This window comes from Ceratocystis lukuohia, assembly GCF_044167205.1.
Source record: "Ceratocystis lukuohia strain C4212 chromosome Unknown Supercontig4_pilon, whole genome shotgun sequence".
NCBI lineage: Eukaryota > Fungi > Ascomycota > Sordariomycetes > Microascales > Ceratocystidaceae > Ceratocystis > Ceratocystis lukuohia.
Window position 1 is genome coordinate 206,201 of NW_027263523.1, and position 22,331 is coordinate 228,531.

Below are 22,331 nucleotides of genomic sequence, written 5' to 3' on the forward strand. Positions count from 1 at the left end.
GGTGCAGAGTAAAAATGACCCGGATACGGAATAGAGGCAAGGTGACTGTAGGAGAGTGAAGAGATGAAACTGATCAGAAAGACATTAATGCGCAGGCAATGGCCGAACTATCAAAGAGTGATGGTTAGGGGAGGTAGCAAGGGAAAGGCAGTGTAGAATATGCAGTAAGGGGGGACATGACTCAAGAACATTTCACATTGTTGCTGAGATATCTGGAGGAGAAAATAGCAATCAGTTTCAGTTGATAACATGCTTTATTGATTTTTCATAAAAGCATCAATAATGTTGGTGGTAACTGATTGGGCGCTCGCTTATCATGTACGTTAGTCAATAATATCTATGAAAACCTCTTCGTTCTCCTGCGGTTTCTTGAACGAGAACATCAAGACTTCGGCGATAACAACAGGGAACTCGCCATTCCGCGTCTGACGATCCTGTCTTTGGACAAGTATTCTGTCGATTGAGGAATCAGGGTTCATTCTAGCGGCATCTTTGTAGTAGCGAGTTTCGGAAAACAGGGCCCATTCGTCATCGTCAGGGGTGACCTTGATCGCGTCCTTCCGCTTAAGTTTGTGGCTTTTGCGATAGTCTTGCACAATCTGGAGTGTAGACACATCGTCAACATCCATGACAACCCACTTCATGTCCCGGAAGTTGACCTCCCTCTGATAGCAAACAGCCTGGTATATTTGGGGGAGTTCCAGACTTCTGTCATCAGATATTTCCTGGTCCAAGACATTGTTGTAGAAAGTAGTAACCATACGTGCTTCGTCAATGTGCATAGAGAATGCCAGGAAGCCTGCAGATGGATTAGGATGATCAGAGTAGACTGCAGATTGACCAGTTCGATGCTGGTACTGCACGTAGTAGCCATGGTAATTTAGGTAGCTAGGGTCTGCGGGCTGATCACTAATTGACGAGCTAGGTACCCAGTTCCTCAAGCCTGGAATTGATAGGCACCAAGAGGCAAGAGATGAAAACCGCATGCTGGGCAATAAGTCACAGAGATAAACGAGATAGAAGGGGGAAAATGGGGAATTGGGGTGACTGAGATAATATGCAAAGAATGTGAACATGAAGCAAGGGAGAGAGGGGTATTTATTATTTCTATTCCACCCTCAACTTTCATCCGTCAGAAGTGCTGCGCAATTTGACGAAAGCGGGCTGGTTAGGCCCTGCCAGTGTCTGTCCTGCTTGCTCACGAAAATAAACCATAGAACCAGTAGCCAAGTCCCCAAGAAGCGCCAGTTATCGATCTGTGCTACCCTGTGAGAAATATGTGAGCTACAGCCGATAAATGAGTTATCGAGAACAGGCTTGTGACCTATCTATGCCCGAGTATTAGCATCAAATCTAAATTGTCAACAACCAAAGATTTGACAGACGTTGTAGGGAAACTCTGTCGAAGCCAGGCTAGGTAAGTCTACCTAGTTCGAAATACTCTTGTAGGAACTAAAGGAAAGGCCATGCAGGTTGCTAATTTCATGGCATGTGAAGAGGCCTGCTCGGAAAGCTGTGGTCGGGCTGCTTCTAGCATGGATAACACGAAGCGTGGTTCAACCACTGGCCCGAATTAGTCAGCTCTGGAGTCGAAAGTAATGAAAGACAAATCTTGACTCCTAATATTTATGTTATATGAAAATAGGTTAGTTAGTAGTAGAGTAATTCTTCCTGGAGAAATCCACAGAGACCAGGCTAAATGCTAGGAGTAAGATTGGAGCAAGCCGATACCACGGTAGGGCTGTCATGCTGCGTGGTCGAAGTTGCTGCACTCCACACTCTGCCTTGTGGGCTTCCTAAGGTCCTCTCTTCATATGCTCTATTTTATCTTGCATTTTGTTGAGGGCTTTGACAGAGAAGACAAATCCGGGGTCTTCTGGCCTTATAGTTACACAGCCACACATGCATCGTATAATGTGATTATGTTCAGACGTGAGGCCAAAATACGTCAGCATACAGCACCATGCAGCAAGACAATAACTGCGGCTTTATGCTATACGTAGTGCGTTGGCGGCTGGATTGACCAAACTTGCAAGACTCACCAAGTTCTGGTCATTGACATGCACTCTATGCCTAACACAGATGCTTTGATGAAAGGTGATGCTGCACTAGTGCAGAGCCCCTGATTCAAATATCTCGGATTTAAACGAGACGGCTATCTGGAGCTTTCACACAAAGCGTAAATGCGATTTGCAAGATGCGTTGTTCTGAGATATGCGGAGACATTGCTGCTTGCTAGGTCTGGGCTGTGGAAAGCAATATATCTCGAGCCAGAATTACCACATGACTAATAGGTGCGCTATGAAGCACTGCGCTTAGAGGTTCCCCTCTGAGAAATATATGCATTAAGCGCTAGCTATGATTGTTCTGCCACACAGATAGCCGGATATCGTATATCGTACAATGAGGTGAAATGGAAGAAACGAATTCAAGCTTCTCTAATGCAAGCTTACATACTTTGGATGCATAGTCCTGATAGTAAGTTCTAGGGCCCTCCTTGTAAACATAAGCGCCTTAGTACTGTTTTGTCCCTGGTTAAGCTGATTTCAACGTGAGCTTTGTTGCTAACTAGGTGAATAGGCGCATGTGATATTGCAAGAAAGGAGTCCAGAAACCACTGTAGAATAGATCTTAAATGTTGAATCAGTTGGTTTATTAAAGGGTTTAAGTCTATGCTACGTCCTGGAACTATTCCTCTTGTATTGTGGTGTCAATCACGTCACGTGATCAGCCACAATAGGTTCGGATAAGTGGGGCACGTATGGGACGCCACTTAACATGTATACCGCGCCACGCAACAACCACTCACCACATAGACTGTTGGATGAATGTTGGATAAACTACATGGAGGATGGGTATTGTGGGGAATTTGCCTTCGATCGGGTTAACCCTGGGTAAACCCGAGCCTGAATACTTCAGCTTAGTTGTCCATGATGGAAGAACTTAACACCTTAGAGAATGAATAGAGACAAGCTTCACCATAACGATCAATCTGTATACCAGCACGGTTCCACGTGCGGTTGTACAGGATCACGAGTGACTTCTCAAGTGATAAAATCTGAATTCAGTAGATTGTTCCGACATAGACCCATGTATCTGGGATTAAACGCAGCGGTATTCGCAAAAGGCAGTGCAAGAAACCCTCATCTTCCACTCGCCAAGTAGAGATAGAGAGAAGCTAGATTATTAGTGTCAAAAGAATTGCCAAAATGCACCCACTCATACTTGGGCAAGAGATTCTAGACACTAGCTTTCTGCTGTCTAGACACTCGCTTTCTGCTGTGTCGTATATGAATCAACGTTGTACTGCTACATAGCTTTTGATTCATCAGCTTGTCGTATTGGCTGTCGTATTTCGTCCTCCGAACCAACTGTAACAGCAAAAGTCTGGGGCAAGGATTTCAAAGCATGTAGCCATGTAAAAGGATTTTGCACCGTCTTATCCCTTCAATGCCAGGACGCTGTACGTAGTCCCAAGCTCACAGCTTAACCAAAAGTTGGCCCTGTCTTTCTAGAAACCTCTTGGACTCCTCACATGAATGGATGCTCGTGTGCTTGCACAGATCAGCATCTGGTGCTTCGCAGAGCCGTAGTTGGCTACTCGGCGTTTTCTCTACTTCGAAGATAACCTTGATAGAACTGAGATCATAATGCAATCTTTTCAGTACTGTAGCGTGACAAACGCATGGCAGTACAACATAGAATATAATGACATGGGAAAGTAGGGGGATCTCGATAAATAGCAGCATGAAGCCCTGTGTGAGAACTGGCACCTTTTCTGGTATTCACAAGCACACTGCTGTCTATCTACACCCTTGCTTTCCTCGTCCAGTTCATCGTCAACATGAAGCCCTCTTCGTTTCTCCCTTTTGGCCTCTCTTTTTCGTACTTGGGGAACAGAAATCCTGACTAGTCGAGTGCAGCTGAGCCTACCCGGACTATTGGGATTGACCATGGCTATTCTTCTTGGACTGAGAAAGACGGCTCTATTAGCGTTCATTCCGATCGTGCTCAAGATCAGAGTGAAATGCTCCGAATTCGCTTTGACACTGATCACAAAGTCACCATGATCTATGAGAACAACCTGCGTGATGAAGAAGCTCACAGGGATAATTTAGACCTTTATCAAATATTCCAAGCCCTTTGCTATGTGCATGGGATAGACTTCAACGAAATGGCCTGGATTCACATGGATGTACACGACGATTACTTTGCCGCAGTCGTGCGAAATTATCGGAAAGCTAACGGCCTTGGCCCTGAGCAGGAGATCAGAGTTACGCTTGATGATGAAGACTGGGACACTTTCGCTAATGGTTACTACTCTATCGAAGCAGCCAAAATGATGCCTGGCGCTATGATGGACAAAATTATCATCCGCAGGGAAGAGCGTCCGTCATCTGGCACCAGCTACCCAGCCGTCGTTGCTGAGGTCATGAGGTTCTCATTCAGGGAGCTGTGGGATGCAGAAAGCTACTTTTTTGGCTCTTCCATTGAAAGCGATGTTGAACTTGAATTTGAAGGTAGCCCAGGCACTGAAACGAATCCTGAGCGTGTGAGAACTAATTTGCAGGGCGCTTTCGATGGTTTAAATGATTCGGATGATGATAGCGATGTTGGATCCGAGTTAGAAGACATGACAAAGCCTGATGAAGGCATATATCGCTTCATCTGAGGAGTTGGTTAGCTAGTTCGCAGGCCTCTAATTTCTCTAACAATCCAGGCTCTCATAAATTCACCCGACGCCTATCTGGAATACCCGTGGAGGCGGAGGTGGTCTATCAAGTAATCCTTGCGACATATATTATTAGGGCATTGAAGATAAAGTTCTAGATCTCCTAACATAGTACATCACACATTCACCTGATGTTATTCCGAGTGAGTTGTATCTGGCGAGGAGTCAAGGTCTTGGCAAAGACTAGGGGCAAGAATGTACGAGAACAAACATAGGAGAACGATGAAATGCTGGCGGTTTCTGGCCAATACTATCCCTATAGCCAAAGTTCATACATTTTGTAAGCAAAGAAGCCAAGGAAATACTGCCGGAACAACCGAGTTTTCACAGTGTCTACTCGGCACGCCCTTCATTTAGAGTCCAGTGTTTCCGCTAGGTACTTGGAGGACCTATCTCCTCTGAGGAGTTTCTTTACGAAGCTCTCCGCCAGTCTCGTAGCGTTGCCCATGCATTCCCATTGGGTGGCTGAAGTCCTTTGGTTTGCTGCGGTTCTGCACTTGGCACTTTATCTCGTCGTTTTGATAGTTGAACCTGGGGTGGTACTCCTTGAAGTCGCCATGTCTAGAGCGTGCCGCCAGGATTCTCGCGACGGAGCCTCAGTTCAGCCCTTTCATCCAGGTCTCGAATTCGGCCCTGAATGCGTCATTCTTCCAGCGCCCTGCCGCTTGACTTGTCTAGTGCTAGGCTTTCCAGTCCACCTTCCTACCTTGCGAGAATGCGCCGGACTTTCTCGATTTCGAGCTGCGAAGTGCCTAGTATCCTCATTTACTTGCTGATTCGCTTCGCTACTCCCAGGTTGTCCACACACACAGATTCATATTCTCTGCTTGTGGTAGGGTAACTTTAGCTGCGATCTTGACTGCTCTGAGAGCTGCGATTGCTTCCGCATCTGCCACTTCCCTGTGCCTCTCGCAATTCCTTTTCCCATCTCATCGCCATCCTCAGCCAATCTCCAAACGACAGGAGGTTGGCCGCAACTGACTTTGATGATGCCTAGATCAAGCCGTCATCGGTGTACCCAAGACTCTGCATCTTCTTGAAGAGGCCTGCTATGAAGAGCGTGTAGAGGATTGGCGAGGCTGGTGAGCCTTGAGGTATACTACCCCTGATCTTCCTTAGAGCCCATTGTTAGGGCTGAGCCTGTGAAGTGACAGTTGACAAATCCCACGAGACATATCCACAAAACATGTCACACAGCCCAGCCGCCCCTACTACAGTATGATAAAAACTCGTCAATCATTTGAGTAACTTGGGTAGTTGTTTCCTTTCCTCCTCAATGTTGAATCTCTGATGACCTTCAAACCCGTCTACACGATCAGCTGTACACTAATCCGTGACACCCATCCTCAGCTGCCTAGGGACCTTTGTACCAGCCGCCGGGTTTTTGACGATGAACGTCCTTTCGTTGCCTCGGGTCATGTGACGGGGCTCATAGTCATGACCAAATGCTGTTTATTATTAAAATCATGAAGAAGAAAAGGAAGAGAATCTTGGAACTTGGTTGTTTCTGCGATTTCCATTGAATCGGTCCGCCAGCTAGCTTGGAGATCATCCTAGATATTGACTGCCTGTCTTTGGAGTTGGCGTAGCCGGCGTCGGAGTATCCAAGCAAAAGCTCATCCATTCCCCCACATTGATCTTGGCAGATCCCAGGGTTCTGGTCACCAGTCGAAGTCCGCCCTAGTAGACTGGAATCGGATCTATTTCTCGGGGCCTGTGAATCTTGGTTAGATCGCCTGTGGGATTATCGTGCTGCCACTGTCAACAATCCAGTAGCTCGGGGTTGTCGTACCTGATGGTGTTTTATTCAGAAGCGTCATGATCTTTTCTACCTGCCATGTCTTGGTGCGACATTCTTCTTCTATGTGGCCAAACTTGCTGCACCAATCGCACTTTGGACCTTCTCGTCTCTTCTTTCGGCGGGCTTTGGAGCTTTCAGCCCGTTTATGGGTTGGATTGTCATTTAACAGACTTTCCAAATCATGGTCAATTCTTTCCATCACATCATTCCAGTAGCCTGGAGTTTGATACATGTGTCTTTCAAACAGGTTTGCGATGCGAGTTGGCATGTGCATCATCCAATATTTAATGACCAACGTGGCCAGAAAGTTGCCGGTTGTCGGGTCTTGTGACAGGTCACTCATCCCTTGGTACTTGGAGATTTTAATTCTCAAGCGGTACCATCTGGATGATGCTCGATCACCAACCTTCCATTCTTTCCCCATGTCCTTGTCGAGGTCGGTGAAGATGTCCATCGCCTCCTAGAACTCTTCTTCTTCTAGGCTCTTAAATAGGCAACGGAGCCTGGATTCCTTGGGGCTTGTGATTGTTTATCTCGACCACTTCTCCCAGTTGATGTTGTCTAGTTTCGGAAGATCTTGAAACATACAATTGCCAGATGGTTTCGGTTGTGCTTGTGAGATATGATTTTGACCCGATGTATGCTTACGGGTATGTATGATCAAATGTTCTATTTCGAGGAGATTTATATAGGTGTATCCGATGCGTGGATCGTTGATAAAGGTTTTATATATCTGGTGTGTCGTTACTTTCTTGGAAGTCCTGCAAACTGCTGAGAGCGCCGGGCTCACAACTAGTTGTGGCATATGTTTGTATTGTTGGAGTTGTCTAGGGACTAGGTTCTAAATCTCTTCATTACAATCGTTTGCCACGTATTTACCCGGTGTTATTCCGAGTGGGATCTCCACAACATAATTTCTAATTCTCATCACAATGCATATACTGGTACTCTGAGTCTACAACAGACCACCTCCAATTCACAAAAATTCATAAAATTTTACAGCGCTACGTGTTGTGGAGAATCTGCCTTTGGTCGCATTAAACACTGGGCGAACCCTAGCATAAAATACTCTGGTATTGTTGTGCACGATGATGGAACTTGACTTCTTAGTAAATCAATACAAATCAAAATACTTCACAGCACTGCATAACTCAGAGATCACGTGACTATGCACTGTATCCATTGCTCCCAGAACTCACCATTGATACTTCGTCGAATCACAGCGCCTCTGCACATCGACAAAGTTGCCATTAGCCAAGTAGGAAACATTCCCAGACAAGTACACCCCCAGTGGGATACGAAAGCCCAGATGGCATACTCTCTTTGCTCGACAGCCACATGCCACGGACCACATACAATGCTAGATGAAATGCCTTGAAATCTGCGCATTCAAATTGCACTTTTTCAGCTGGCTACCCAGGCATAGAAGATGCCACTCACCGAGCCCACTTCACCCACTGGTTTCGTTGTAGCACACACCTAATAACCCTCGGGGCATAAGGCAAACTTAACTCGCGAACTCAAGATGGGATACTCGTCAGATTCGACGGTGTTTCCAAAATCAAATCGTAACTTCGAGCTCCGAACGTAAACGTGACGCAAAATTTGACAATATCAGATCTTTCCTAGGTACAGGTTAACGTTGCTGAAACCGGCGAAACCAGTGATATCAACGCCAAGCAGGTCCCCTTGAACTACGACGCAATATTTCGGAAGGAAGTGATGCAAAAAGAGTTTGAGAACATAAGAATTTTCAACATGTTCACGTTGACCCATTGGAAAGATAGCCCACACACACAAGGCAGGGTCGCTCCTGGCAGATAGGTCTTCGCTCCCAAATTCGATTGCTCCTTCAAGGCTCGCCTAGCTAGCCATCAAAGGACCCCTTGAACCACTCACGACACCGTAGGTAGGGCGCGCTGATACCGAAAACATCATCAGTATCAGAGCGCTGCTCTCCTAGTAGCAGAGAATAAACTAGCCATACAGACTGCTGATGTCGCTGCAGCCTACATACGAGCTGACCTTGACAAAGGTCTTTACACAGGGCAACCTTCGCTGATGGAAATGAAGCCCGGTATAGCCATTGAACCGGATGGTTCTGTCTGCGGCCTCAGAGTTGCTAGAAGTAGATGGCAGACAAGACTTCTCGCAACACTCAACCGAACGGGCTTCAGTCATTTCTAATATCAACTAAATAAAGCCACATTAGCAACCCGACGCTACTCTCACTGCCTAGGCTACTGTGAATAAACCGGCACATGGAAATAATCGCGGCATTGTAACTGTCTCTGACGCCAGCTGGGCTACAGACACGCACAACACGATGCGCCAGCTGGATATGACAGATAACCGCGAAATACAGAGTATCAACCCTCACTCTTCATGTGGAATGTAGAAAACAGTTCCGAATCGAAAATCCAAAAGAAATATCCAAGCACAGATACTTGTTGACCATTAAAACCGAAGGTAAATTCAACCATGCATAATCCCAGGAACGTTTTTTTTCTTCCGATCATAAAAGAAGATCTAGTCTCTTTTTGTCTCTCTGATTTTCATATAACACAAAAGCCTCCACAATGAACTCCAACTAAAACAAACCAATCCACTCTACGGCTCAATACCAACCCGCCCTTCGTCTTAGAGACCTTAGCTGACTCCCTGGGCACCTCCACTAACAATCAAGGGATTCCATGCTCCTGAATCTCCCTGCGCTGCGGCGAGCCTCATTCGGAAGAAGAAAATAGTCCCAGGGCACAATCAAGCGTTCATAGCCACACATTCATTCATTCAAAGAGCTGGAGGGAGAATAGCGTTTGATGGAGCAGTGGATGGAACCGATGCATTAGGGGCTATTCGTGCTGGCCTTGACGAAGAGGCATGAAAAGAGATGAAAACGTCGATACCGCGATACAATGCTACCCATCGCTCCCAGATTAAACCACGGACACTTTGGGATATACTCCAACACAAAGCAGGGAATTGGGCAGAAGGGGAGCGACACAACCTTGAAGAAGTAAGGCGATCTTCCGAATAAGATGCCAGGCATTCTTAGGCTCTTTTCTTTCTCGTCGACACAAAGGCATACCATACCATTTGATGGCCAGAATAACCAACTCTTAAACTATGCGCCTGCCACCACACATCGCCAAGTGTCCGAAAAGCATGAGAGGCGGCCTTGTGGCTGTTGGAACGAAGCGATGATAAATACCGATGAGGCTCTCGCAACATTGCCCACACCACGGACCGAAACACCGAGTCACGAACCCCCGAAGAAACAACGAGAGAACAGGAAATAGGTCAGGCCTCTGTGCCAACTCTGTAATAAAGTCGGCAACACTAACGATCATGGCCACAGAGAAAAATTACAGCCAACATGAGCTTCTGGCTAGCCCAGATAAGAAAACCCTCAGCCATTTGACCGTTGGGCAATAGACAAAACGCCCACCTATGAACTCGCCGCCCATTGTGCAGAAGACGAGTGTATTATGGTGGGCCAGAGGGGGAATCATGGTTTCGGTCTGCATTGACGACATTACAGTCATAAGGTGAAATAAGTTGAAGATCAAGAAGTCTAAAGCAGGACTCGATCGCACGATCAGGATCAAGGACATGGTGAGACCTAGGCCACCACATGGGCATGGAAACCCCTCGAAGCAAAAGAACGGAAAAATGACGTTAACCCAAACAAAATGTATGGAGGAAATGAAATGGTGATGGACTTGGACATTGCCGCTCGCCTAGCGCAGTCGAGAGGTAATAGAGTCAAAACGCCCCGAGGAACAAGACGCAGAGAAGGCAGTATACCGATCGCTAAGAGACACACTAGAACATCCGAACGTGATGACCGGGGCGCACATTTCGTTAGTCACATCTTTTCTATCGCAAACTCTAGGGAAAGACATCTAGAGATGGCGAGATATCCCCGGGGCATTCCCTTCCCTTGGCATTGGGTATGACTAGGTGCCTAATTGTTGTTACGTGAGTTTTGGGTAAGTTATTCCAGCACCAACCACGCAAACTCCAAAGACAGGAAGCCAGCACCGGCCATGGCCTTTCTTCGTGCTGGCTGGTGGACTGATTCAACGGAAGTCGCAAAAACAACAAAGTACAGACTCGGAGTTACGTCAGGCTCACCCACCCACCCCTTGCGCAAAAGAGGGCATCTGGACACGCAGATTGGCGAGATTCATAACATGCTCAACAGAAAGGAAAGTATTGTCCAGCAGATTGCCAGAAAGCACTTTGATGCACGGTGGCAATCAAGCGGCTCTCAAGATAGTGACCAGTTTGAGTGCCAATACCAGAAAACAGGCACATTACCATTCCATGCATCCCGTGCAGCCAAGGAAAGGATACCCGAAGGCGGGATAAAGTTATATATTACAAATCACACGGTTCTGGAGGATGAACTCCCGAAACAATTGGGGGCTTAAGAGCCCTACAACTAGTGAGCAACGGTGAACGTTTTCTCCGTCTCCAATGCCAGAGGGTGGGATGCACGGATAGTGCCGAGTCTGTAGGGATGGTGAAAACATTCCGACTCCGCTTGAAAGGAAATAAGGTAAAACCACCATATCTATACGCACTTTGAGCCTAGTCTTCAATTCCGTACAACTTGAACAAGATAGGAGACCGCTAATATAAGAAACTCCCAATGCAGCAATCGCAACTGTTCTTGTCATTGTTTCTTAGCATAAGGAAGATTCCAGTGAACATTTTTGTTACGTGTGCTATTGCACTAGCTATGCAAAGTCTAGCATAATAGAAGCTAGTATCGCTAAATAACTACGCAGTCACAGCTTCTTCGTCTCAACCATACTTGGCTGTGCCAGGGTTCTGCCTTACCTAACCCACAAAAGCCATTGTTTGAATCCTAAATTCACCGACACCCTTCGTTTAGCCAAGGCTCCGCGATAGATCCTAGTGGCATGCTTGACAGGGGGCATTCAAGACCACTGGCTAGTGGATTCACCGACAGTCAAGAATGTCAATATTAGCCACTAGAAAATCGAAAAGAAAGTCTGACTGTCTAAACTACGTCTCGATTTCGTTTTCATGTTCAATTTTGAGCCGCCTAGGTTTCCCACCCTGTCCTATCCAAGCTACTGAAAGGTTGTTTTGTTTTGTTAGATGTTATTTCTTGTAGCCAGCGTAATCAACGACGATGACTAACGCCTGTTCTAGAGGTCTCTATTCGTCCGCCGTGGTTGCAAAACAACCATGGCGCCAGTTCCAACGCATGAAAGAAAATTGGTGAAGGCTTGGCGGCGTCCTACACTATAGAATAAGGGGGGACCAAGTTCTTGGCACCCATTATATTTCTGCTTAAATGCTTATAAAGATCTTAGCATGGGCAAACTCAAGACTCCGAGTAAACAATATTCTGAGAGCGTCGGATAGTTAAGGCTCTAAAAGCCACCACCTTAACTTTGTGGCTCTCTTAACTACCGGCAGTGGGCCATGTTCGCCCAAGCCACTGCATGGTCGGTGGTGAGTTGCATTATGGACTACTATATTACGAGTACAGTCCTGAGGTTCCACATGACTCGGAACTTTGGGCATTCTGTCAAGCCATGCGGGCTGCTAAGAGAACAGCAAAAGAATTAGCGAAGCTGGCGGGCAAATGCTAAATAGACCAAGTTTCGTTTCTTTCTATCCATACACTCTGTTGTTCAGTCCTCCTACTGTGATCTTTAGTGTCAAGACATGGCCAGAGGGACGTACAATACAAACATGCCAAATATAAAACCTATTGTAACACATGTTGGCTTTGATCAACATCTACAGACCTAGGTTCTATCAGTACAGTACTGTACACCAAAGCAAAGCGTGTTAGCTGTAGGGGCAACGAAACAAATATCTAGACCCTTAGGATAAAGCTTCTCCTACCGATAGAGAAGACAATGGGATTGACTATTCGAGGACAGACATCTAAACGCGTACGTCCGATGTGAGCACACCCAACACCCGTGCAAGAGCTATAACAAGCCCCTAACTTCTAGTGACCCTAGAGCGCCATCCAAGAAATTTATCAAGTGAAAGGAGTAAAGATGCCATGCACATGGAGACTATACGCATTAGCAACACTCTACACACAATAAGAATACCCGAGAACGTAATACAAGGGCTCGCCGCACTATTAATGGGCTGGGGCGTAGGGCCAAGAGCACCAAAATGCAGTGATTCCCGTGAACGCTGGATATATTCAAGTTCGAGGTCCTCTAGGGATGAGGGGATGAGGGGATGAGGAAAAAGTGTCCGTGTCATGTGCCTTGATTTAGTATGGGGCACACTCCATTTCGAAGCGTGTCCATCTGTTAGTAGTGGTACCGGAGGCTTTTAATTTCTCGTATTAACAGTTAATGTAAGGCTTCACGAGATACAAGAAGATTCAATTGTATAACAGCTCTATATTGAAGAAGAACTCGGTAAGTTCTAAAAGAAACTAAAGGGAGCTATGCTAACGACGGTGGTCCAGTGGTTTATATGTACGTTGGGAAATATGCACTTTGGTAGAGGGACTAGAGGAAGACGCTAGGAAGACGCTAGGGGAAGGGGCTAGAGAGAAAAAGGGGCTTTTGGTGCATCGTATGGTTTCCTGGGTGAGGGCAAGGCCTGAACCATACATGATCCGTAGATCATTACAGTTAACACCCAAGACACAAAGACTGAAAGCTCAATAAAGGCTACAGCTACCCAAGCTGCATAAGTATGAGCTCTTCGCTGTCAAGACCCCTATCATTAAAGCTTGTGCTTAATTAGGGCCTCTAGCGCGAGCCTTTACTCAACAATTTCTATAGCTCTATGTGTTACATGGTTCCTGATCCGCTAAGTAATCGACTTGTCCTATTAGCGTAGTATTAACAAGAATCACAAAGGGATTTATATGCATAACCTGAGGCGGAAGGTAACTCGATTACTCTTATTGCTTCTTTAACACTTAGGATTGGCTTAATAGAGCACGAAGCAAGGTCGGTTCACACATCCCAAGACCTATCTAGGATGTAAGTATGAATACACATGTAAAGATTTTCGCCCACATTCCTTATAGCCTCATGTCTAACTGCTCCGGAGCTCACCCCCGATACAAGAAAGTCAAGAGATAGTGCCAAAGGCCTTGAGCTGTCAGCGGTTGTGAAAGGGATGGGACGTGGCTGGGCCCAAGAAAGACACTAGATTGCAGTGTCCGAGGTGGGCCAAGGATTCCCTAGAAAGGCCTCAAATGACTTGATTGTTTGGGTCGATAAAGTGTAAAAGTATGTAGAAAAGGGATGTGCTATAGATACAGCGACCGCGCTTGTATAGGGCCTCGTCTTGCTCTTCCAACCTGGTTCTTTCTCGTCATCATCACCGTCTCTCTTCAAAAGCTAGCTCGAACAAGACACAATGCTAGAGATCTAGGCGAAAGGCGTTTGGCCAACATGTATGTGTCATGGGACAAGACCGGCGCTCACTAGGACCGAGAGAGTAGGTCTGCGAACAACCGGCCACAGTGTGTAGGCGAAACGTGGGTATCGGCTAGAACGGAGGACTTGCATCTCTCCGACCAGGATATGTATTTTACTGTCTTTTCTTTTGCATGTTATTACGTTTACTTATAGTTCCATCCATGTCATAGCATCGGCCTCTCATTCTTCCCATACCATTCTCTATTTTCATTTGTCCTAATATCCTACCATTAACACTTACACAAGGATCCCCACCGATAGCAGACTGCACGTGCTGGAAGCGGCGCAGATCTGGGAATATTGCTAGTTGCAGGGCTAGGCGCTGATGGCAGGAAAAGGGGAGTCCTCGGAAGCATTTTGCTATGCAGCCGGTCTTGACAACACTCACCAAAAAGGGCAGCCAGAGATTTCATCGTCATCTGTGTGGAGGTCCTCGATCGGGCAAGTCCATCGCTGCATAATACACAAGTGGAATGTTGAGCCTACAGTCACCTAGAATCCATTCTAGCTCCTAAAACAGCACCACATTGACTCGTCCCCTACTTACGTCCTAGAAATGGGTTAGCTCAAGCCACTCCATGGCCCGTAATGCCTCGGAAGGCCATGATACAGTTTGTCAAGCTTATTGTCCCGTCTATTTGGAGGCCAGTGTCGTCTATGGCGCTTGAGCTATTAGGCAAATTTCCATGACTAACAATGCTAGAAGAGTTAGCAAGATAAATGACGAGAAGGGAATGAATGGCCAACAGACTTTGACTATATAAGCTCCGGGTGGACTGTATATCCAATGGCCTTACTCTCTGGTTCACTCATCACTCTCATCTATACAAATCGTTTCCAAGCTTCTCTCTTTTTTCAACATCCTCTCCCCTCGGCATACTCATTTACACACTCTCTCTTGATCTTTCCCCTTGCCTCCGTCTACAATATGCGTTTCATCATCACTGCCCTTCTCGCCGCGGCTGTTGTCATGGCTACCCCCACCAAGACTCCTGAAGATAGCCCCTCAAATATTGGCAAGCGCGCCATTCATACTGTCTGGGTTGGTAAATCATTTAGCCCCGATCAAGTTCAAGCCAATATTGGTGACGAGGTTGAGTTCCACTTCCTGCCAGGCGTGTTCTCTGTTGTGGAATCTAGCTATACCAACCCTTGCCACTGGAACGGTGGCTTTGTCTCCACCAACGTCCTCACAAACACCGACAAAAGAGAGAACAGCTTTGCCTTTGTCGTTACAATTCGAGACAATAAACCTCTTTGGTTTTACAATGGTGCTTCGGACTATTGTATGAAGGGTGCTGTTGGTGCTATCAACTCCCCAGAGGACCGAGACAAAAGCGTTTTCGGGTACTATAGAGCAGCCAAAACTGAGGAATACTCTGACAACCCCTCTGAGCCCAAGGGCGGCCGTTGGATTCTGACCGAGAAGCTCACGCACTAGAAACCACCAAGCCGGTATTACTTTACAAGACGGGAATGGGCAGCCCAGAAGCAGCGTGGTTACGTCAAGGCTATTAAACTATATGTGTTTCTTCCAGCTATGTTGAAAGCTCGCAATGTGCAGTTTGCGAACTCCATCCCTTTTATAGATTAGTGTTGTTAGTTTATACAAAATCATATTCACAGGTCAGCATATCCCCCGTTGTAAAACTATACTTCAGTGTTCTGCAGTTACATGCATGGAAAGGCATGCGCTGCATCTACCTATTAAACCTCGAGCAAGGCCTCTGAACGTCATGGCATGGCTGCTTCCAGAGTGTTCCTCTAGCTTGCAGCGTCCCAGGGCATGTGCTGCCGGCCGCTTAATAGTGTGTTACGTAGCGCCCTAGACACCAGGCACAAGCTCCATGCCTCTAAAACTAGGACCAGCACCTCCTATGGCTAGAGACCTGTGAAATAGTTGACGCCCTACCACGACACCTTGAAGGGCTTGTGCATTAAGAAAGCGGGCCATGGAATTCAAGGAAGGGAAACTTAGAACCGAGAAGTAGTGATGTCGAGATGTTAAATAAGACTTATTTAAACAGACGGAGTGGCATAAATACCACCTTTAAAACCCTAGCTTTAACAATGCCAGGTCAGGCTCTTGGCGCTCACTACCGTTTACCCCTTATCCACGACAGAAGTGGCGCGAGGGTATGCAAGGCTGCTTAGATAGAGTGGCCTAACTAACTTGGCTGCTAGACCTAGCGTAGATGGGTCTTGGCATATACGAACATGCCTGGCTGTGCTCTCTGTAAAGACTCAAACCCCCAGTAGGCGGCCTATCCTTTTCCTCCTTGGCTTAGCTTGGCCCTTTTAGGCTCTTCATACCGCTTTATACTATTCCCGCGTGAGGACTCTAATGGGAACCTCACTCGATTTACCCAATGAAGAGGGAATCACGGAGAATAAGATATGCTATAGAGAATTCAGTCGCAGCACGCCTGCCAACTCAACTCCTTTATGCTGGTAATTATATGAAGTTGCCCAATAACCACGAACAGATAATTGCAATATTATTACTGGTGAAGGCTATGCTACTTTCACAGACCTTCCCAGAGGCTTTCCAGCTGGCATTGTCTCTAAAATAGTTACCCAACTACTCCTACCATACTCTATCAACACAAAGGACTTGTATGTCCACTGGCTAGATAAGTAGGACTTGGTCTGACAAAGCACAATCAAGCTTAAGGCACCAGGTACATGCACTCCCCCATTTGGTACCTGCACTCCGGCGACGCCTACCCCCCTTTCCTATCCACGCTATCCAGGCTCCCCTCCGTCATTGTATGGCCAACCTGATGACACTTGCTACATTTTGATGCTTTCCTTTTCATAGGCTCAACAGTCTCAAATCCAGACGGCTCATGCTTTGTACTTGTAACCGGCTGAGTGGGTGTTCTGAAAGTTGGGCACGTCCATGGCACCCAGCCACGGACAGCTTCAAATAGTGCCACAGGATATCTAGAGGCATACGTACTTTCTGTGAGGCTTGCATTTGGTGAAGCTCTTTCATCTGAGCTAAGAAAAGAGCTGTTAAACGATTTTCTAAATCAACCCGAACCTAGCACCTAAAGCCTTCTTTATCAAATTAGTCGATAAGGCCTTGTATCCTGCTTTGCCCTTGGTGTATCTCGTCTCACAGCTGCAATTTGGTTTGCAATAGCTTTTGCTGTTGCAAGTGTATCTGACGTATTATAGAGATACGTCTTGATGTTTCGAGAGGTAAGGGCTCAAAATGTTACTGAGATACACTGAACTATATGTGAGTAGTAGGATTAGAGTATAAGCACGGACCGAGAAAAATGAGCCCTTGAGCCTATTCCACCGGTGGTGCTTTTATGAATGCTTGTGAATAGCAGAATCTAGCAAAACTCGAAGTTCCAGACCAGAAAAAGGCGCCCTGATGATAACAGAGTCACTTGAAGTTGGCGGAGTCCTTGGTCAACACTGAGACAAGCTAGATGCGGGCCACGAGACCAGTAGATGTCCTATACCTTAGAGTTAGTTGACAAGTAGGCAATTAATCAACCATTACGGCCATAAAAATGCAAATGGTCGACGTCAGGCCAGGAGTTGCAAGCATGGTCATCTTGTGCTTGCTAAGGGCAAGGCCTTCAGGTACACAAATCTATCAGCAACGTAAGTCAGGGTTACCAGGATTGCTGACCCTGATCTAGTTCTCCCAAACGTTAGGGTTAGCATCAGACATGAACGGCCCAATGTTGCGTGGCGCACTATACACGTTAAGTGGCGTCCCATACATGCCCCACTTATTCATACCTTTTGTGGCTGAAGATCCATAATAGGGTTTAGTTGGTGATGCCTCTGTACGACTTCTTATAAAGCAAAGCAGGCGATATGGCAATGTAGTGGCACACAGAAGAGAGAGTAATATATGGAAAGGACCATAAGAATGGAAATAAAACAAGGCTAAATATTGAGCCACGCTTTAGAGACTTTTCTTCTTGGAGAGGAGGTGCTCTCTGCAACATGTTTTCTGCTACCCATGATGCTACAGAGCGCTTACAAGTTCTTGTCATCTCTTAGCACACGCCCAAATTTTGTGCCTCAGCTTCGGCTATCCGTCTATCACTGGGCCTGTCCCCAGCCAAAATCTGGGAGAAATCCGATCCTAGAGGAATGGTCTTGTCTGAGACAAAGTCGTTAGATGTGATTTGTTTGATGCCGGGCAAATACGATAAAGAAAGAACTCGGATAAGCCTCTTGGCTGTCATCCATGAGCTTCCAGCTGTGCAAGAGTGTGGCTTCTCTACCATCACAGCCTGCTTTGCCCTATCAGCAGTTCCAAGACTGGAGTGCCGACTAACACTGCAACAGACCGCAATACCATCTCAGACGAATCAAAGTTACAAAATAGGCCAGAATTTCTTTTCTAACTATACTAGCAACTAAGGTTAATAGTATTATCTGGTTCACCAAGCTTTAATTCTGAAGACGGCGGAATGTTACCGGGCAAATAGAAGTGCCCCAGCTACGCCGTAGACCATCAATAAACAACGATGGTGGAGATTATATGGCAGCCATGAGGTGCTATTCATGTCGCTCGAATGCCTGCAAGTAAGAGTATTGCAGATATAGATTTCCCCTAACAGATACCCCGTACCTTGGAAGTCTCATCCCAAGGCGTATGAGTAAGAAACTATAGACTTCCAGTGCTATACGTCCATTCTAGGCGACTGTTGAACATCAGCACGTAGTGGTTTCAAATCCCCAGGCCTGCAAAGCTGTGAGCTTCGCTCTGCTATCAACTGCGGTGTCGATTTAGAAGAGGAAAAGATGCACATGCCTCGAAGTTCAGTCACGATACAAAAAGCCAGAGAGTTCCGAGTGCCTAGAAACAAGACGGCTAGGATAGTCCCTCCTTATTTCGTCAGAGACAACATCCCAGCGGCTCCTAGTATTAACGTGCATGATGAGCATGCGGCCAAAACAAGCATGCGGCCAATTCACCACCGGAGTCATGCATCAAATCGCTTTGCTGAGGTCAGAGAACCAGATTCTTCAGCAAGAGAATGAGATGCTTAGTCGACGTCGGCATGCTAAAAAGAAACGATTGCGAGACGGAGGAAGTCTCAATGTAGCCGAAGGGCAGGATTTGCAAGATCAGAAGGGTGTAAGTGTACAGCTAGAAGAAGAAAGTCGTCGGAATGGTGCCATGCTAGCAAGGGTTGCTAGTACTATTGTGGGACCAGAGAAGCTTAGTGTTTTTGATTATGATGGTGAAGACAGAATTGTTCTATTCCCAAGTGCTCTAGGCTATGCTGATAGAGGCAAAACCACTACTCTAAAGACGGTGGTTGTTGTGAAGGCTAGATATAGGAGGTGGGATTCAACCTAGCATCGGTTGCATTAGGGTTTGGGGTTAATTTAGTTACCATTCTAAACAGGGAGCCTCCTGTTTGCCCCGATAAGCTGGGCTCTTATCAATTCACCCGATGCTTATCCGGAAGACCAAGGTTTTCTTAACAAGGAATAAAAAAGGAAAACAAGAAAAAAAAAAAAAAAGAAAATAACAGCAGAAAACAACAGCAGAAAACAACGAAATAGCATCTTTCATCTTTCATCTTTCATCTTTCATCCGTGGGCCAATGGAATCACCGATTTTGCAGGTTAGTAAAAGTTGCTATTTTTCTAGTACAAGGGCTATGATCACTAGAGGCACATGTTCTGCTCTACTTAAAACTCAGATCCATGTCATTCATTGTCCGTGCTGAGTTTAGACTTGGACAACAACGCCATGTATTTTTAGGACTCACATTGAATAGTCCGTACACTGCGCGTTTACGGAGGCTTATGAAGACAACCGTCATATACCTTACTCGCATATATGTACATGACAGTTATAGGATTTCCCTTGTTCTCCTTCATGCCATTTAACTAAGCACTGTCCAGCGCAAAACAAAAGCATGGCCGGCCTGCTCGCTCTCTTTACCCTAAGCTAGACTTAAGCTAATCACAAAGTGGTAGGCTCCGTTATGGGATGTAGCGAGGAGGACATGATGCGCCTGTGCTATCGCGTCACTGCACGGCGCTTGACTATGGCTTACCTTGACCTGAGCACTCGTCTTCGTATGGAGGTTATTCTCCTCGCTCGGCTCCCGCCCTGCATATAATATAAGAGCGTTGACCAATCACTGAAGAACAGGCACTTTTCGGGTCCGTGTTGTTATTACAGTGGCTGTACTATCCTGATAGAGAGGCAATGAATTAAAAGGTTGTGATCCCCCGAACTCCTAGGCTGTAGACAGAACACCAACCTCAGCCACTTGCAGTTTGCTCTTGACCCTTTCCTTCCCTCATCGCAGTCATCCCTTTACAGCCAGCCATTCATTCCTCAGCTCTCTCCTCCTATCGATATGCGGTTTTCTATCACTGCTTCCATTCTAGCCCTAGGCACCGTGTCTCAGGTCCTAGCCTATCCTAGCTTTTTTCCAGAAAATGGCCTTGTTGGCCTTACCGGCGATACGGACAGGAGTAACATTCCTCATGAGATCGAAGGGGATGATCCTAACCAGTGGATTCCTCCCAAAGAAGGCGATGGTAAGTGGTTTGTGGGTAATGACTTCAAGTAAGGGTGCATGGCTTATAAGTTCTTTTCCTCGTAGTTCGTTCGCCTTGCCCTATGCTAAACAGCCTGGCTAATCATGGCTATCTCCCCCGCAACGGCCGCGATATTTCCGAGTCTCAGCTCTATGATGTCATGTTTAAGGTCGCAGGCATAGACAAGGCTGGCGTGGACACTCTTGGCGGTAAGGAGGCTTTGAAATTTTCCTCTACCGGGACCTTCAGCCTAGATGATCTCAACGCTCATGATGGTATGTTTTGCTTCGGTACCCCTCATCTTTTTCTCCAAGACTTGCAATGTCTTTATTAACCCTGATGCTTCACCATAGTCATTGAGCATGATTGCTCTTTAAGTCGTGATAATTCCCAGAGCGGTAACAATTGGTCTTTTGATGCTCAGATATGGGCTACTGTCAGTAGCTTCTTCAACACTCCGCTTGTCAGCACGATGCAGCTTGGCCGGGCCATTAAATTCCGCCAGGATTCAGATCCTCTCAACGACCCTGCTCGTGCCTTGAGTCCGGAAGCTAATATGCGCTCCCTAATTGATGCTGCTGTTCTCTGGCGTGTCTTCCACAATGGCGAAGGCGCTAACCTTGCGTGGATCAACACTCTGTTTGAGCAGGAGCGCCTTCCATTTGCTGAAGGCTGGGACTTTCCCTCCGAACGCATCAGTAGCTTCGAAATTTTAGATACCGCTGTTTCTATTGGCTTGGACATTATCTTGGGCCAAAGGGAGTCTGGCACTATGGATAGTTGAGAGGGCGAGAGTGAGGGCGGCCATGGGAGTGACTGGGACTAGAGCTAAATGCCAAGTAATCCCCTAAAATAATGATACCACGTTTTGATTTAGAAAACACATTGAGTGCCCCGACCGTTTTAGAGTCTACAGCTTCAACTTTTAGTACGACGGCTTACATGTGAAGAGTCCTTTCAAGGGCCAGCGTTGTGCAACCTTGTGAATTTCAGACTTGCTCGACCCCACACCTCAAGGGGTTCAGCATTGGAGTGTCCTGTGTCTGCCCATCAACTCCGGGAATAAGGATGAGAAGGAAGGGCGGACGTCGACACGCCACGAAGGAGGGGTTAGGAAAGGCGTGGCTTGGATAAGCGGTGTCAGCATGTCAGCGTTTACTTTTGGTAAGGATATCGCTAGCCGTCTTGGCCTGATAATAGGCCAGTTGGTCCCTTGAGAGTAGAGAGGCAATACGGAGTTGCAAAACTGGCAGTTATTGATTGTGATACACAAAGAAAGAAAGAAAGAAAAGCATGAGAACACTTGGAGTTAAGTTTTGGTAGTGCGCTGCGATAGAGATAGGGTAGAGTACAGTCCCCCGAGAACAAAGACCTAGGAGTGGTGTTGTCCCGGATTTCTAGTTCGAGGGCGGAGTTCGACTTGTGGCAGTGATCTGCTGCTAGTGATGGCTCTCTTCATCCTGGCCTCTGTGTCATACAGTAGATACAATACCAGCGTTAAAGAGTTTTTGTCTACTTCAAGCCCTCACATTAGTCTCCATAAGCGCAGACATAGCTGTCCACTCATCAACTGAGTGCAAAAATATCCGTCATGCACTTGAGGTTGATTTTCAGCAGTATTTGAATATGATGAGATATTGAAGGGATGACTTTTGATGATTGGAACAAAGATGCGAGAATTACATGTATTGCTATTTAAGTTTGTTGTTTATTCTAATAACTATTGCAGAGAGGAAAAGATACAATAGTTCCTATGAAACTGAAAGAGGCCGGTCGTGCTAATAGAGCTCGGAGGCCAGAT

The 22,331-nt window shown here is 46.4% G+C and overlaps 4 protein-coding genes across 4 annotated transcripts; 3 read left to right on the top strand and 1 right to left on the bottom strand.

The window, feature by feature from the left end:
- Positions 1-323: 323 nt before the first annotated feature.
- On the bottom strand, positions 324-986 carry HOO65_040056 (uncharacterized protein; the record flags this gene model as incomplete). Its single annotated transcript, XM_071000568.1, has 1 exon — positions 324-986. The coding sequence occupies one exon, from the start codon at positions 984-986 to the stop codon at positions 324-326; it is 663 nt and encodes a 220-aa protein (XP_070858899.1).
- Positions 987-4,066: 3,080 nt separating this feature from the next.
- On the top strand, positions 4,067-4,672 carry HOO65_040057 (uncharacterized protein; the record flags this gene model as incomplete). The annotated part of the gene is made up of 1 exon (XM_071000569.1): positions 4,067-4,672. The coding sequence occupies one exon, from the start codon at positions 4,067-4,069 to the stop codon at positions 4,670-4,672; it is 606 nt and encodes a 201-aa protein (XP_070858900.1).
- A 10,240-nt stretch (positions 4,673-14,912) lies between these two features.
- On the top strand, positions 14,913-15,425 carry HOO65_040058 (Extracellular serine-rich protein; the record flags this gene model as incomplete). The annotated part of the gene is made up of 1 exon (XM_071000570.1): positions 14,913-15,425. The coding sequence occupies one exon, from the start codon at positions 14,913-14,915 to the stop codon at positions 15,423-15,425; it is 513 nt and encodes a 170-aa protein (XP_070858901.1).
- A 4,921-nt stretch (positions 15,426-20,346) lies between these two features.
- On the top strand, positions 20,347-21,314 carry HOO65_040059 (putative sterigmatocystin biosynthesis peroxidase stcC; the record flags this gene model as incomplete). Its single annotated transcript, XM_071002964.1, has 3 exons — positions 20,347-20,558; positions 20,624-20,805; positions 20,884-21,314. 3 exons carry the CDS (start codon positions 20,347-20,349, stop codon positions 21,312-21,314), a joined length of 825 nt encoding a protein of 274 aa, XP_070858902.1.
- Between the last annotated feature and the right edge of the window lie 1,017 nt (positions 21,315-22,331).